The following is an 18,211-nucleotide window of genomic DNA, read 5'->3' on the forward strand; positions in this document are numbered from 1 at the left end:
ATATATATATATATATATATATACACTTACCAAACCTCCCCTCTCCAATTGGTTCAAACTTTGTCTAGTTGGTGAAAATGACAAAATAACCCTGTTTTGCAGAACACCCAATTGAAATTCCGGTCTACAAATATATTCATTTGTATAAAAATTTACATGCAATACTTTTTAAACTTTTATATTTATCGATTATTAAAATAAAATTAAAATAGGCTAAATATTTATCTGGAAAATTTTAAACTTGCCAGTCATTTATGCAAACTAAACCAAGAAAACCTCTAAATTTATATCATTCCATACAGAAATGAATGAACAGAAAGTAACTAATGTTTCACATAATTAAAAATTATGAATGTGATTCTTTTCTTCATATATATATATATATATTTCAAATAAAAATTGAAAAAAATTCATCCAAAGTTTGTAATAATTACCTTTATCTTATTATTATTATTATTATTATTTTTAAAATAAAAAATAGTTCACTTTAAGCTAGGGTATTATGGTGATTATCACAAACATTAGGGATGCCTTGACCAAGTAAGCATTAATTGTAACTTTTGACATTGTTAACTAATTTGCGCATTAAATTGAGGGTCAAAATTGTCATTTCGCTTCTCCGTCTGAAACTTATTAGCGTGAAAAGCGTGCGGGTCATGGCTCATCAACACATGCATCCCAACTCGAGAAACGTAAACCTGACACGCTTAATATCATACTCAATTAATTTAATTGAGAGTACGTCTCTTGTGAGACGATCTCACGAATTTTTATTTGTGAGACGTGTCAATCTTACCGATATTCTCAACAAAAAGTAATACTCTTAGCATAAAAAATAATAATTTTTTATGGATGACTCAAATAAGAGATTCGTCTCACAAAATACGACACGTGAGACCGTCTCACACAAGTTTGTGTATTTAATTAAAACTAACATCACACTACACGAGCTTGCGTGTTTATACGATTTTTTTGGTTATTTTCGTCAAATTATTTTTGATTTTTTATTGTGTATTTACTAAAAATAAAAAAAAAAAGCTAATGTTTTAACGGGTTCATAAGTCTAACCAACATTTGACCGACCGATTTTGGGACAAAACGAATCTAAAAATGGGACGAGACGAGTTCAGGTTTATGTCCAATTAATTTTTTCATGGCGGAATATGTCATTTGATTGACTAACAGACTATACTCTCTTTGCATCTCTACTCAGTGTCGTAACAACGTGTGTGTGTATATATATATAAACAAAATTAATAATATTCTTAACTATTATCTAAAATTATAATAATATAATAATAATGATAAAGATATTTCTCCTTAGTTCGACGGGATATGATCAGACAAGATTTTCAGTCAAATCATTGTAATGATTCAACATGTTTGTCACAATCTCATGGGACAAATAAGGAAAAGTTGATGTTACATCAAGTGTGATTTTATATTTATTTCACTCAAAATTAGGTGGAATCTATCTTATCTAATGATTAAAAACACGTACGGAAAATATTTTTGTTGTAGCATAATTTATATTTTTTCATAATAGATAAGAATTTATTTTATCGATGACGGTAATTGTGGGACTCGGATGCTAATTCATTTCTTAATCATTTTTGGGGAATAATTCAATCAAGTAAGATAAATAGGGTCTAAAATTTTTTTTAAAATGCGGAACGTAATGGAATCCTTTTAATATACATATCAGTATAAAAGTACAAATCTGGTACAACGTTCGACAAAGTCAAACTAGGGTTCAACTACTATATATCAAGTGTTGAAACCTATCTACTTCTGAATCCGGATCACTACGCTAACTTGTCCTCTCTCTCATCCTTTTCTTGACCCTGATCCTGTCCCACCTGTTGTCATGCACACATACAAACAAGACAACAGCCGGATAACTCCGGTGAGAAATATATCCCAGTATAAATCAACGAAACATGCAATCATATAAACAATGTAAAAGCATGTAACAGATATTAGTAACATGTATCAAAATCTGAAACATAACCAATATAAAATCGTCAATCAACTCATGACTCCATGTCTCAGACTAGACTCAGTCCTAGTCTATGGATCCCGGTTTCCAGACGATGGTATTCCTATATCGACCAACAGTAATAGAAGAAACTCCGATTCTATCCACGTCGATATAACCAAACATCCAGTGTCTTGACCTATCCGTCACAGACTATGGCATTTTCATCAATATACTATCCTCTGACAATGTGCAATGTGCCAGTGACGATTCCATCACTATTCGGCCCTACTATCACAAGATCACTCGTCTAATACTCGTCTAATACATGCTTTCTATAAATCAATAGAACAATCATATCAATTCAAATCAATACACACAATAACAATAAGTATGTGATTTAGGGAAACTCAAGTATATCATACTCGAGTCGTTCTCCCGGTACCACATTGACTTATACCTTTCTTTTGTTGCAGTTCTGACGACGTTCCCGTCTGGAATTCAAAGTCTGCCAATACACGATCTGGCAATGGACAATATCAATTAATTCCATATCAATATACTGTTCAAATCAATACCAATCTGATCAATATGAAATGACATATCGAATAGGCACAATATTAATATTCAACTCAATTCAGATATGTTATGATCAATATTCAATCTAATTCAATATCGACGGCATAACGGTACAATATTGATATCCGCGTCAACTCAGATAACCACAGATATCAATTACAAATCATAACCAGTAGTCAATACCATCCATAATCTTATAAATCTGAATAATCTCAATTCAATATCTGAAAATTCATAATAATTACATAAACAATATGTTCTTCACTCTGTTCTCGATTCTACGATGTCTACTATAGCAAGAACACCATATATCACTCAAATCATAATTCCTCCAATAACATAATTTCACAGGATACCAGAACTTACGAAAACTTACGTCCAGCTGTAGCTCGTGTCGAGAGGAGTATAGAACTGTATTCGGATTGAGAATCTGATAGACGGATCTTTCAAAATCACGAGTAGAAGCAAGGAAGAAAATGAAGCTTTCCCTGAATTTTGCTCGGTTGTCTCGTTTCTGAAATGAAGGAAATAAGCTTATATATTTTGCATGCCATTTCATACGTGTCCTCCTCTGAATTTTCGCCAAAAGCCCCTCGCGCATATGCGCAAGACCTACGGCCTCGACGCATGGGCAACTCAACTGCGCGGGCATATGCGCGCTATCTCGTCGCGCATATGCGCCAAATGTTCTGGTCCGAACTCTTGGCTCTTTGGCAACTCGCGCATGTGCGCGCACCTAATCTGCGCCTGTGCGCCAATATCTCTGTCTCGGCAATTGGCCTACTGGCCACCTCGCGCATATGCGCGCCCTCAAGTCGCGCATATGCGAGCAAAGTGCTGTCTGCGCATCTTGGTTTTCACACAGCTCGCGCATATGCACGCCCTCATGACGCGCATATGCGCGAGACCTACTGGTCACGCACCCAAGCATACTCATGCTATTCCAATTCAACTTTCGTAATGATCCGGCTATAATCAAATCAATTTATCGATAATTAATCTCAATTTACCGTAATAAAATTTCAGGCATTACAATAGTTCTTCTTAAATAAAATATAAAAAACAAATATGTTTATTTATTTATTTTTTTCAAATTAAAAAAAAATTGTTTAATGACTTAGAAAGAATCATATACAACATAAATACTATATAAAACAATATATATTTTCATCCATAATTGTTTTATATAAAGCAAAAACTTGTGTGAGACAATCTCACGGGTCGTATTTGTGAGACGATCTCTTATTTGGGTCATCTATGAAAAAGTATTATTTTTTATGCTAAGAGTATTACTTTTTATTGTGAATATGGGTAGGGTTGACCCGTCTCACATGAGACCCACTCTTTATATAAATATCATATGACTTTTCTGAACGAATATTTCTTAAGCAAAACAAAATTTATAAATATGTTTTAATATAATAATAAGGCAATTAAAATATCGCTCCCCTTAGACACATGAATTTGGTGTAATATATCCTAATATGTTTAAGAAAATTAACATGTCAACTAAATCCAAAAATTCAATTTAGTTATTCAATCCTATCGTGTAAGAAGTAAACAAAATTAATTTGAAATTATTATTAAATAATTTATTTATGGTAAAATTAAATTATTAGATATTATTGTAATAATTTTGCTTCAACTAATTGGTTTACTAATCCTACCCATAAACGAGCGTGAATCACAGATACTGATTGAGATGTCCAAAATTTTTAAATGAGTTTTGTAAATTTTTGATAGATAATATCATGCTAATTATAAAAACTGGAGTATGTCTCTTGTGAAACGGTCTCACGATCTTTATCTATGAGACGGGTCAACCCTCCCAATATTTACAATAAAAAATAATACTCTTAGCATAAAAAGTAATACTTTTTCATGAATGACCCAAATAAAAGATCCGTCTCACAAAATTTGACTCGTGAGACAGTCTCCCACAAGTTTTTGCCTAAAAACTGATTATATATGTGTGTGTGTGATTGACTTGTATGTATATGTGTTACATGCTTATACAATCGATTATTTTAATTAATAGTTTTTATTGAAATCAATAATTTTTATCTGTATTGTCAAATTTTAGTTAAAAAGACTAGAAATTATCCTTTGTTTTAATATATCATTTCATTTACCTATTCAGATCCACGTTGCACCCGTGTCTCCATTGTAATAGATCTTTCTTTCACAATTTCCACAAGGGAGAAAAACGTGAAGGGCAAAAAAACAAAGTGAAAGGCAGTGTTGTAATTTCGTTAAAGCCATACCAAATAGACCAAAATTTGTCAATCTCCTATTTTCAACTTTTAACAAAATTATCTTTCAATTAAAATTGTAGAATGATTGGGGCAATACACTAAATACAGAAATTGGGAGAAAAACAGCAAAAAAAAAAAACAGGGAAAAAAAAAAGAAGAGAATAATTGATGAATGGGGAAAAAAGGTCATACCATCTAACCAATTTGATCGGTTCCCTCCACATTATTAGTAATCAGTGCCAAGAAACAGACGTTATGTGCTTATTACAGTCTTATATTTTGCGAAAATTTTCTTTGGAACTTAATAGTTTTTAAATTAATTTGATTTATATTAAAATAGAAGTAATATTATAATTGTAAAAATTAGGTTGAGTGAACTACAATTTGGTGAAAGGCCATATACCAAACCGACACGATGTCGGTCTAAGACTTTGAACCTTAATGGTAGCATTTGACCCACATGTTTGGAAATGCACGCTAAAAATTTGGTCAGATCAAGTATATATAAGAAATTACAAAGAGTGACAAAACAGTAACTAAGTACCAAAAACAGATTGAAATCTTGCACCAAGAATGAACACAAGTGGCATGGAAAACAATACGACCACACAACTGAGACGTGCTTGGACTAAAGTTTAAATTTTGTGCTTCAATGGAGCACCGTTGCATTAACTGTATGGTGCAAGTAAAGAGCAGCCTGAGATCAACAAAAGATGCCGAATATAACCTCATTTGATGGTCGATATGGAGTAACAATAATTGAAACGGCGTTTATCCCAATGATCCCAGCGGGAAGTTCATAGAGAGTCTGGGAGTGTTTATTGCTACATGAACTACCTATAAATTAGAAAGCCTGCAGCGTATATAGAGAGAGTAAGATCTCAGCTATTAACTTCAAGACTGGTAGAACTCCGAGAGCTCTCACTCAAGAAGAGAACAATCCCTTTTACATCTTCCCAAACCATTTCCGGAATCAGAAGTGATTGTAATAACACGGCAGGTGACGTGGCTTGATATTTCCACCGTTGGAAAACAACACAAGCTGCTACAGATTTATAAACATACTGTTTCATCCCTTTCCAATAAAACACTAGCTGTCAGGTGCTTCAAAGTATGATATCCTCCTGAATGCCCCCTCGAGACGTGTTATGATACTCTGTTAATAATCTCACACCTAACGCCCTTTATATAACAATTGACCACACACCAAAAAAAAGGGAGTAGGCTCATTAGTTGCTCTTTTAATTTCTGTCTTACTTGTTGCAATGCAACATCTTATTCGACTGGCTCCCTCACATCTTCTACTCCCACCCAGTAAGGAATACTAACTGACATCAAGTCTCCCTCATCCGCTACTCTCGACAAAGCATCAGCTTTTCTATTGGTTTTTTCTGACTTATAAATAATTTTGAAATCATACCCCACCAACTTGGCAAACCAATTTTGCTGGTCGGGTGTAGTAACCCTTTGTTGTGTCAAGTAGCGTAAGGATTTTTATATGTCATCACCTTAAACTGACGTCCCGACAAAAAAGGACGCCAATGATGTATAGAGAGGACTAGTGCCATCAATTCCTTCTCATGCACTGACTTGGCTAGTGTTCTTTCTGCCGACGCCTTGCTGAAAAATGCTGACGGCCTACCATCAATACAGCCCCTAATCCTCGACCGGAAGCGTCACATTCAATGACAAATTCTTTGTTGAAATTTGGTACAGCCAACACAAGAGTTGTAGTGATCAACTCCTTCAATTTTTCAAATGACTCCTTTGTCGGTTCCCCCACTTGAACCCATCCTTCTTCAATAACTTTGTAAGAGGCCTCGCAATCTTGCTATAATCCCTTATGAACCTGCGATAATACCCTGTCAACCCCAAAAATCATCTCACCAATTTCACCGACTTAGGCTCTGGCCACTGTTTCACACAAAGCACTTTGTTCGGGTCAACCTTCATCCATTTGTTTGAAACTATATGTCCCAAATACTCTACCATCGGCTGTTTAAATTTACATTTTTTTTGTTTGCAACAACTTTTTGCTCCTGCAACACTTTAAACACTAGCCGTGAGTGTCACATTTGGAACCCAACCATCCTCGGCCTTTTTGTTACTGCTCTTTAGTGCATCAGTCAATCCTTGAACGGCAGCAGTCTAGGCACTAATTTGTCCATCTAATGATTGTAATTTAGTTTGGGTAACCCAATATTTTTCTTCCTGAGCAAGTATCATCTTCTCTAATGTTTCAAACTTAGCATCAGTGATTGCGGAAGCCATGGAAGTCCCTTGGCCGGCTTGGCAGGTCTGACCAATTGATAGAACTCCAAGAGCTCTCACTCAAGAAGGGAACAATCCCTCTTGCCCTAGCAACGTTAGACTTGCGTAACAAAACACATCATATCTCACTACATCACTCCTCTCCCATTTTAATCCCCCTGCACATGCATAACAAACTACCCGCCTCCTCCCACATGTTCTTTGGGCCTTCTTTGATATACTTTGTAAACTCTTGGTCTATCATGTTGGGCCTAAAATTGTTGGCCCTCCCACATCAGTACTTGGGCCCATAAGTGTTTGTCCCGTAACAAATACTCTGCCTAAAAAAAAAGTATTGCTAGGTTGAGAGTCAGTCTCGAAGCGAGCACATGTAAACATCATAGTGTCTGCCCCATAAATGACACATTGTGCCAGTCGAGCTCAACTACTTTGAGACTAAGGCCCGAAATACGATTAATTGAGCTCAACCATAATTATATGGTCATGAGGGGGATGATGATCTATGATAGAAAAGTAAACTATTACGTTTTAACTGGAAGATAAGGAAGGACAAAGGTAGGGGTCCATGCCTATGGGGATGTGCATACAAGATACTCCAATTTAAAGAAGCCATTTCAGAAGAGAAAAGTGATCCTGAAATAAAAATTGGGAAGGAACAGATAATGTAGAAATCTATTACAGCCGTCACAATGTTGGAAGTAATTTCCCATTAATCAGAACATGATATATAGTTACCAATTATGATTTCAACAACCAAAGAACATACCTTTTTCAATTTAATTCACACGATAAGTCTTATAGATTATGGATGCGCTTCAACAGGCGATATATGCACCAATAAATCATCTGCAGACGGATCCTTTTGACAGTTTTTGCACGACAGATGCAGATGATTTTTTCAAGCAATCACAGAACACTATGTTCTGCGGATTTCCAGATATGAATTGTCTTATGGATTTGATTGCATCAAAGTATGCGCCATTAAAAGGGTATTCAAGTCCATCAATAACCTACAGTCATGATTGAAATCAGAACAGACAGACGGCGACTTAGATATAAGCTGTTAGAAAGAAGTGAACACATCTCAACCATATATGGAAAGATAATTGCCTTAGAAAAATTAAGTGAACTAAAATGGAGTAAGAATGACGTAAAAGGTTGAAGTTAGAATTTCAAATAGGGGTGAACGAAAAATTCAGTTACACCAAAATAACAGAACGAATCCATATATCGGAAGTTCGAATCAGCTTATTCAGTGATTTGGCTTTAAAATTGGAAAATATTGGTTTGGTATTATTTATTTTTAAAAAAAACTGACTAAACAAAACCAACCAAACTTTTAAAATTAACATTTTTTAATATGTAGAAGAATTTCTTTTACGTTGACCTATTTTAGCATCAAGTGATTACATTAATTTTGAATGAGTCTACTTTACATAGATCATTTATTAGACAAATTCTGGATTTCAATACATGTCACCATTAATTTAATTAAAAAAATTGGTTCATTTGATTTATTCGTTAATTTGTCATTTTTTAAGTAAAAATCAATTATCTTCGTCGATCGCTGAATAACTGATTTAAATCATTTCAGTTACATAGCTTTTCACAAAAATAATGATAGGTTCAACGTGGCAAAAACTAAATCGGTCTAATCTTTTTTTAGCAATTCGGTTCCATTCACACCCTAGCTCTTTATGCTTAGAGTCTTGATACTTAGAGTAGGGGTTTGATATGTAATTGCTGACACACTCAACTTCTGTGACGTTGTTGGTGTTGGTGTTGGTGTTGGTGAACATAAACACTTGCATGAGAGTAATGCAGCGTTAACTGATTAAATTACAAATATTGGGGTGAATTCTATTTCTCGGGATTTCTCTATTCAGGGATTTTCGTAATTTTTTTTACAACAGTGTTTTCTAAAACTAGTTTAATTGTCCTGTATGATTACTACTAAAAGAAAAAAGAACACATAAGAATACCATACCAGATGGAAAATAATGAATGTTGCAATAACAAGTCTTAAGGGGAATGAAAAGTTTAATATAAAATTACCAGTAGGGAAACCCCAGATGTGTCAAAAGCCTTCAGGGTGAGAAGCTCCAAAAGCCTCTCCGGCGTTGAGACAATGAACTCCGGTTCACAGCTCTTCAAACTTTCAGAAAAGGCGGGAAAAGTGAAAGGTCATTCTTTGAACAGAGAAACGACATAATCATAAATATGCATGGGCTTAGTTAAATTCTAAAGGCGAAGTAGAAAAGAGAGATTGACATACAAAAAAATTGAGGATCGTTCCATCCCACCTCCCAAATGAAAATCCTATATTTGCCTCGCTTTTAGCTATATTTGTCTATGACTCGCAAAGTTATATCATTTTAACAAGATTGAAGGTAGATTCTAACCCATTAACTTGATGATCAACGGAAGCACCAGAATGAAGACTCACAGTATGAATTCCAAGGGACTTCAATGGCTTGCATACTTCACGTACCTAAGTATGATGCAACAGAGAGACAAGTAAGCCCATGAGTCAATTGCGACTCTCAACAGATCTATAAGACCTGTGGTATCGTTGATTAAAAAATGCTTATTGTATCTGGCAAACCTTAGAAGCTTTCTCTCGTGATGGCACGAGATATAAAAGAAAAGGACTAGTAAATGAAAGCCCCTCTTTCTCTTTCATTGAAATGGTATCAGCAGCCGTTGATGCGATCCAAGCAATTTGCTCCATTGTGGAATCAGCTCTATCAGTTTCAAGAACATCTTTTCTGTTGGAATAAAAATTCCAGAACTCCGTTCCCCATGCATTGGCAAAGAAAGGTTTGTCTCCTTCACTAACATAACCTTCAACATTCTCCAAAGCAGTCTGAATTGAATTCAGGCATGTGATCAAAAATTTTGATGGGCACTTAGTTTTGTTTTCAGAGCAGTTCACTTTCCGAGCATGGTCGGGCTTGTTCCTATTAATGACCTGGCAAGTTGGTTTCCCCACATTGATTGCAATTTCTGGACCCATAAAACTAAATGGCTCAATAGATTTTGAGTGTCCACTACCCCCTTCACGCTCTTGAGGATCTACATGAGAATCACCCCTGCATTGGGTTACTTTCTCTAGCATTCTGGCTTTTTTCTCCCAAGACTTCCCATTTGCTTTAGAACTTCTCTTCCTTTTTTTCGTATGATCAATTTTCCCATGTTTATCATTAAAAGGGTCCTCCGGAGTTGGAAGGCTAAAGCACATGCCCTGAAAAAGCAACAATAAAAGAAAAACATGATCCTAAGAATCATGAACAACAGCTACATTAATGGTGTAGCACCAGTACTTTAAAGGTTTAGCAGTACTACATCAAAATTTAAAGTGTCAAACAAAGATTTATGGTCTAAATAACAGATTCAGATTCAACTACATAATCTCCGAGCAAGAAAATCAATTAATAGGGAGACTTAATATTTTTTTACATCAAAGACACGATTTTGAAAAATTTATTCGAGGAATCCGATTATAGCTGCCGTACTCGTTTGAAGCCAATCAGCACCCGACTGCAACCACGCATCAAAGCAAACTCTTCTAACCTAACGCGTTTATAGCAGCGAATAATCTTAACAAACAACAATATATTTTCAATTCATGATTCTACTGCAAAGACAAAAAAAAAAGAGACAAATCTTAACTTCGAGATAACAATGAACATTACATGACAGATATTTACAATCAACGAAACAGCATAAAACCATAAAAAAATTAATCAAGAGGTGTCTTCACAATCTCAAGTCACCTGGCATTGGCGGCGTTTGCCTGATTTGCGACGGTTTTTGAATGCGATGATAGCGGCGACGCGAGCAGAAACCTTAGAGGATGAATCTTTCTTGTTTTCTTGCTTTTTTCTGCTCTGTTTGTTCCTTCTTCTGCTTATCGAATCATCGCTTCTTCCCATTTCTAAAGGCTGCGGGCGAATGAACCAGGCGGTTTCTGCAGTTCAGTAGTGAGGCTATATTTGATATTTGAGAGCGTTGCCATGGTTTTTTTGTCATTTCACGTAGGCCAATAGGGTTTGGTGGCCTTTGGACAAATTGGGCTTAGGGTTGGGCCTGTACATATTATACGTTTTCATTTTACATAATAATGATAAATTCGTGAAATAAAGAAGAAAATGTTGAATTGTTTGCTAATGATTCTTATGATTATTTGTTATATGACGAAAACTTGTGTGAGACAGTCTCACGGATCGTATTTTGTGATACATATCTATTATTTGAGTCATCTATGAAAAAATATTATTTTTATGCTAAGAATATTAGTGAATATCGGTAGGGTTAACCCGTCTCACAGATAAAGATTTTTTAGACCGTCTCATACGAGACATACTATTGTTATATTACGTTACTATTATATCATTCTAATATTGAAATCCTATTATTATCAACCACCGCATTTGAAATATGAAATAAAACGTTAATTGTTTGAAGTAAACTCCGAGTTAATTTATTGATTAAGTAATCTCTGAGACGGTAGCACGAATCTATATTTCTGATACAGATTGAATCGGTCGATATTTATAATGAAAAATAATACTTTTAACATAAAAAATTAATATTTTTTATAAATTCGATCAGATTGAAAATATGTAACATAAAATTGACAAATTATATATGAGTTTTTGTATAATTTATTGTAACGTTGAATAAAATAATTTATATATGAACATATGGACAACAGGCGGAGTGAATATTGTTACTTGTTCCAAAGCAATAAATTTGTTTGAAATAGCAACTCACGGGGCGCATTGACTTGCGTGACTTGTTCAGACCAATGTCTCCTTAACCTGTAATAATTAATTCCATTGCATGGAAATATAAATTACCTAAAACTTAGAGATGCAGTTTTCTTTGGAGTAGGCACCGGTCAAATTAAATAATTCACATATTTAAAATTAAATTAAATTAACAACATGAATTTATTAATACCTAGATTTATTTTGAACATTTTTTATTTTTTAAATAATTGTTTATTTGATTTAGTAAATATATTTTATTTTTTTATAATTAGACTTTCAAATTTAAATCATACATATGACGGATATTTTGTTATTAAGTGTTTAAATCAAAATATTATTATTATTATTATTTTGAATTTTATTTAATTTTCTTTAAAAAAAATTCAAAATCGGATTAATCAAGTTGATCGGGTTGATTCAGGTTCGGGTTGAGAGTTTTCGGGTTGACTCGGGCTCGAGTTGGATAATTTTTGAATAATATTATTGGTCAACCCGACTCAACCCAACCCACTTAAATTGGCATCCTTACTATTTTGAACTAACGAAAAAAGAATGCAATATTTATATTTGGCACGAAGTCGACATACTTGTTTGAATGGGCAAGTGTGTATGACGTCGATCACCATGACTCATGAGTGGCGCTGCACGCACTGGGGTCGAAAGGTATTTTCACTGCATTTATATGTCGGCCAAAAGATGTTATCTTGTGATGGATTGAATTATCGGGAAATTGGCCGTCAGTCTTAGCCGGTGATTTTTTTTTTGTGTTAAGTCCCTGAGTATTTTTTTAGTACCATATTTCCACATGAAAACATGAAGTGTACCATATTTTCACATGAAGTGTACCACATTTTGTATGACATAGTCCTACAATTTTGTGGGTAGAGAGTGAACCCAAAAAAATATTTTGATTGAGGATTTTTCAGCAACTATTCTTTGAATTATAAGAGTCAAATTTGAGGCATATTATATTATATTATATTATTTATTATTACGTGCCTATGGGAAAGAAAACAGTCAATGGTAATGTCAAAAACCAGTGGATGGCTAAGTTAAAATTCATCGCGCACGTGGAACCCAGACCCAATTCAAATATTGCGACCATAAAAGCAAGCACTAGTCGTTGGTCAAAATGTTAAAATCTAAAATATGAAAATAATAATAATAGAGCAGTAAACAACGAAAGTATGATTGCATGGATATAGACATACACTAAACAAAAACAGTATGATATTGAAAATACAAATAACGAGTATGTAAAACAATAGGAAACCAGTAAACCAAATCGAAATCTGTATGAATTACATTTTCCTTAAAGTAGATTTGTCTCTCCGATCCGACTATGACGAGTTAAAAAACACTTTAATATTTGAGATATAATTTTAATTCAAATTTCCAAAATTTGTCGAAAGTTAAGGAAGCCGCCATGAATACTTGCAATTCTAGCTTTTAGAATTAAATCAAATTAAATAACAAAAACGTCTCACATTAATTCACCATGTCGAAAGTATTTTTTTCTCGATTATTTGGTGATTCTTGTACATGTATTATATATTTTATATATATAAAAGAATCGTAAATTTTTTATGAAATTAATATCTTATTTAAGTCACTTATTAAAAAAAAATTTTTTTTTTATAGTTTTCAAGAATCGTGTGTAACAACAATCCTTGATTTGTTGACAGGGTCATAGCTTGACACGTATGATCCATGATTCACGAAATTATCGTAAATCATAGCAATTTGTAAAAACAATAAAATTATTAAATTCCTCGTCCGAGTTAATTATATATAAAAAAAAATTAAAAAAAAATTACACCAGAAGTTCTCGATATTAAAACAATATCCAAATTTGTTTTGTAAAAAATTATGATTAGGTATCTTGTGAGACGGTCTCACGAATCTTTATATGTGAGACGAGTCAATCCTACCGATATTCACAATAAAAAGTAATACTCTTAGCATAAAAAGTAATATTTTTTCATGGATGACCCAAATAAGATATCCGTCTCACAAAATACGACTCGTGATATCGTCTCACACAAGTTTTTGCGAAAAATTAATTTACATCAAAATATAGGATACTAATTAATTTACTGTACGTGAATCGAGGGCAGTCCTTTTCGATACAAGAAAAAAGTATAAACAGCCATAATTATTTGAATATAGACTAATCACATATTTTTAAATTAATTAATTAATAATATTCAAATTGAAACAAAGTCAATCTTTAATCCCACACGTGGACCCACATCCCCTGGGTGGCCACTAGAACCACCAAGGGTCAATCAGAATTCGGTGGCCAACACATTTGGTCGGCATAAATGAGATTCATTGAGATCTTTTTTGTGTGGATACATTGTTAATAGGGATGCGAATTTCCTCTTAAACCAATTGAGAATTTTGTACTTACTTGAATAAAGGAGGGTATGAAAAAGCTGATTAAATAAATGAGTAATCGGGTATAGAGATTTTTCGAGTTTGCATATGAAAGTGGGTCTTCAAAATCCTATACATACCCGATTAAATTAATAGTCATGAGTATGAGATTTTTAGTTAATTAAGTGCTAATTGCGGATAATCACATCAAAATCGATCAGGAAAATAATAAGTGACCAGATTGCTAATATTAGCTTATATAAGGGCTATTTTAAGTCCATCTAAATTTATCAATCATTGATCTATGAAAGCGCCTCTAACGTTAGTTCGTGAAGCAGGTTAGAGTCCCGAGAAGACCATTTATTGGATTTTCATTCTGTTGTCCCGGAAAGGGAGCCAGGGCCTTGGACCCGGTCGGGGAAATAAGGACCAAAGCGGGGAAAATTCAATGTGTCCCAGGAAGCCAAGAAGAGACCAGGTGGAAGTCAATCCGGGTTAAAAAAAAAAAAAAAGAGTATCATGTTTAAATCATCCCCGAGCACATAGCAACCCAAGAAACCTATCACACCACCACCAACTTGTACAAGACCGGCTTATGGCCTCAATTGGACAACACATAAAAGATTAAAGTCAACCGATCACGAACTCTGTCAATAATCAACAGGCTCGTTCCCCTCCACGTTATCAGATCATTAGATCATGTTAAAGCCAATACGTGGATCACGTCCTCACATCGTGGCCATTACTCGAACATCTCGGAGTGGTCCTCGACTCTAGTGCCTTATAAATAACTCCAACAAATGTGATATCAGGGAGTTCACTTTCATTCTCACAAGCAATCCTTTTATACTCGTTAAAAAAACTAATTTTCTTTCTTTGCGTAAATATTTGATTAATTTAAGTGTTGGAGTGATCATGCCGGAAACTCTTCCGACTTCCGGTGCCCCACTAACGTTTCTTGTTTCTAGTGTGCAGACCATCCAGACGATGTTATTTTTGTATGATAATGATGTTAGGATAGACTATTTCTATTATTTTGTTATTTATTCTATAATATTTAATTTGTTAATCTTTATATTTAATTTTTTTTCTTATTGTTCTCGACAATTTAGTAAGCATTCATATCTTACTCGAAATAGTTAAATTTGAGAAGATGCAATTATATGTGATAATAAGATATTTAGATAAGCTATATATATCAAATCCTCCAACATGTATAAAGATGATGATAAAATTGAATATCCGATGATGATGGTGGTGGTTCATATAATAAATGAGGATGTGCACAGAGGATATAAAATTCTATCCAAACCCGACTCATTATCATTCATAGCAGTTAAATTAGATTAAAAATGAAATCCCACACCCCGATTATATAAAGATTTGGGTGGTCCAATTGATAGGGCAATCAAATATGATTTTTTTAGTGTTTATTATATGTATAGTTTTTTATGAAATATATAATAATTTTACATGAAATTTAATTGTATTGATGTATTGTAATGTAAAGTAATTTGTTTTGAGAACATCCTCTCAGTATGGTTTTGAAAAATTAACATATGTTGAAAAATTATTTAAAAATGTGTTAAATATTTGTGTTGAAAATGTGAATGTTGAATGTTGAAAATTAGGTAAAATTAGGTGTTGAATATTGAAAATTAGTGTGTGATGATGTAGGTAATGATGTATTTTATTTTTGGATTATTTGTAAAAAATTTCTATAAATAGATCTCTCATTTGTGAAGAAAATCACAATTGAGTTGAGAGAAAAATATTATAAAGTGTGTAGTGTGATAATTTTGAGAGTTTGAGATTTTTACTTTTTTACCGTAAATTTTTACTTTTTCACAACACGTTATCAGCACGAAGCTCTAAAAGTCCTCCATATTTTTCCAAGCTCCGAACAGAAGAAAAAGGTAACAAAAGTAATAATATTTATTTTACTGTTATTTATTTATTGTTTATATATGTAATATATAATATAATGTTATTGTTAGAAATAATAAAAATAATTTTTTCAAAAACTTGTTATAAATCCTGGGAGGATGTTAAGACGACATCCCACACTCCCGGTAAGGGATACGACAAGTATAAAAGCCTATAAGGTTTTTTAAACAAAATAACTTATGACACCTAATTATAATAATGTGATATGATATACATAATTATTTAAATATGACTAATATTATATACACCATATTATTACCATAAAATTATACAAATACATACATTTATTTTCTTATACACCAACGGTAATAAACGGTAACAAAACGGCTAGTTTTTGCTCTATAAATACAATCTCACAAATACATTCAATCACTCCAACTTTCTCTTCTTCTCTAAAAATTATTCTTCATCAAATTTTCGAAGAAAAAAAGAAGATGGCTTTCACGAGGTTATTTTTAATTATTTTGGTTATCATACTCACCAGTCTTGTATTTATCGGAGAATATCCTCCTCGTGTGTTTTCTTTATTTTTACGAATACTTGTACTTGTTGTTTATCCATTACTTTGTATTGCAATATTCATTAACTAATAAAATGCATCGTAATTTTTAGTACCACCATGGCAAACTTGGCAAAGCTCGAATTCATCGCTCTTGATATTACTGGGAAAAACTATATGCCATGGACTCTTGATGTAGAAATGCATCTTGAGTCATTGGGTCTAAGCGAGACCATTAAAGAAAATGGTATATCTTCATCACAAGAAAAAGCAAAAGCTATAATATTTTTACGACGACACCTTGATGAAGGTTTAAAATGTGAATATCTCATCGAAAAAGATCCCATGGCTCTGTGGAAAGGATTAAAAGAGAGATTTGAACATATAAGGGAAGTTATACTTCCGACCGCCCGTGATGAATGGAATATGTTAAGATTCCAAGACTTTAAAAAAGTCAGTGATTACAATTCAGCGATGTATAGAATAATCTCGCAGTTAAAATTTTGTGGACATGAGGTTACAGAATCGGAAATGCTTGAAAAAACATTTTCCACGTTTCACGCATCAAATATAACACTACAGCAACAATATAGAGTGCGTGGATTTGCGAGATATTCTGAACTCATCGCCTGTCTTCTTGTGGCGGAAAAGAACAACGAGCTATTAATGAGAAATCATCAGTCCCGACCCACTGGATCAACAGCATTTCCAGAAGTAAATGCTGTAAGCAAAAATGAATTTAAACCTGGAAACCAAAATCAAAGTTACAGACAAGATTTTGGTCGAGGACAAAATCGAGGTCGTGGTCGTGGTCGTGGACGTGGACGTGGACGTGGAAGTGGTCGTGGTCGTGGACGCGGCCGTGGTTTTGAAAATAATCGAGATAGTTATTTCTATAACTCATCTCAAAAGAACGTCCCAAACCACCCACCGAAAAGGCATCAAGAGAATATGAGTGTTAATGAGAATCACTCAAAAAGATTTGAAAGTTCTTGTTTCAGATGTGGTACTCCAGGACATTGGTCCCGTATTTGTCGAGCCCCTGAGCACCTTTGTAAACTTTATAAAGAATCAATAAAGGGGAAAGAAAAGGAGACCAACTTTACTGAACACAGTGAACCTTTGAGTGGTTCAACTCATTTTGATGCTGGAGATTTTCTGATTGATTTCTCAGATAATGATCAATTTGATGGTGGAATAAATATGTAAAATATTTTATTTTTTATGTATTCGTATGATAATGTTTTATAGTGTGTTATATTGTATTGTATTTTATTGTCAATAATTTTATTTCATTGCATATTTTTTTGAAGTTCAAATATGGAAAATGCTACGAACCAAGCTGAAGTTTGCATACCTGATAGTGGTACAACGCACACTATCCTCCGAGATAAAAGATATTTCTTGGAACTAAAACCAACAAAAACAACGGTGAATACAATATCAGGTCCTGTAGACTTGATTAAAGGATGTGGTAAAGCACAATTTTTGTTACCTAATGGTACAAAATTTTTGATCAATGATGCTT

At 33.6% G+C, this 18,211-nt stretch overlaps 1 protein-coding gene across 1 annotated transcript; it reads right to left on the reverse strand.

The window, feature by feature from the left end:
* Positions 1-6,931: 6,931 nt before the first annotated feature.
* LOC140983213 (uncharacterized) lies at positions 6,932-11,066 on the reverse strand. Its single transcript, XM_073450160.1, has 5 exons — positions 10,860-11,066; positions 9,689-10,327; positions 9,486-9,574; positions 9,139-9,238; positions 6,932-8,093 (listed from the first exon to the last, which is right to left on the reverse strand). Exons 1-5 carry the CDS (start codon positions 11,016-11,018, stop codon positions 7,926-7,928), a joined length of 1,155 nt encoding a protein of 384 aa, XP_073306261.1. The 5' UTR covers positions 11,019-11,066; the 3' UTR covers positions 6,932-7,925.
* Positions 11,067-18,211: the final 7,145 nt, after the last annotated feature.

This window comes from Primulina huaijiensis, chromosome 8, assembly GCF_012295235.1.
Source record: "Primulina huaijiensis isolate GDHJ02 chromosome 8, ASM1229523v2, whole genome shotgun sequence".
Classification (NCBI taxonomy): domain Eukaryota; kingdom Viridiplantae; phylum Streptophyta; class Magnoliopsida; order Lamiales; family Gesneriaceae; genus Primulina; species Primulina huaijiensis.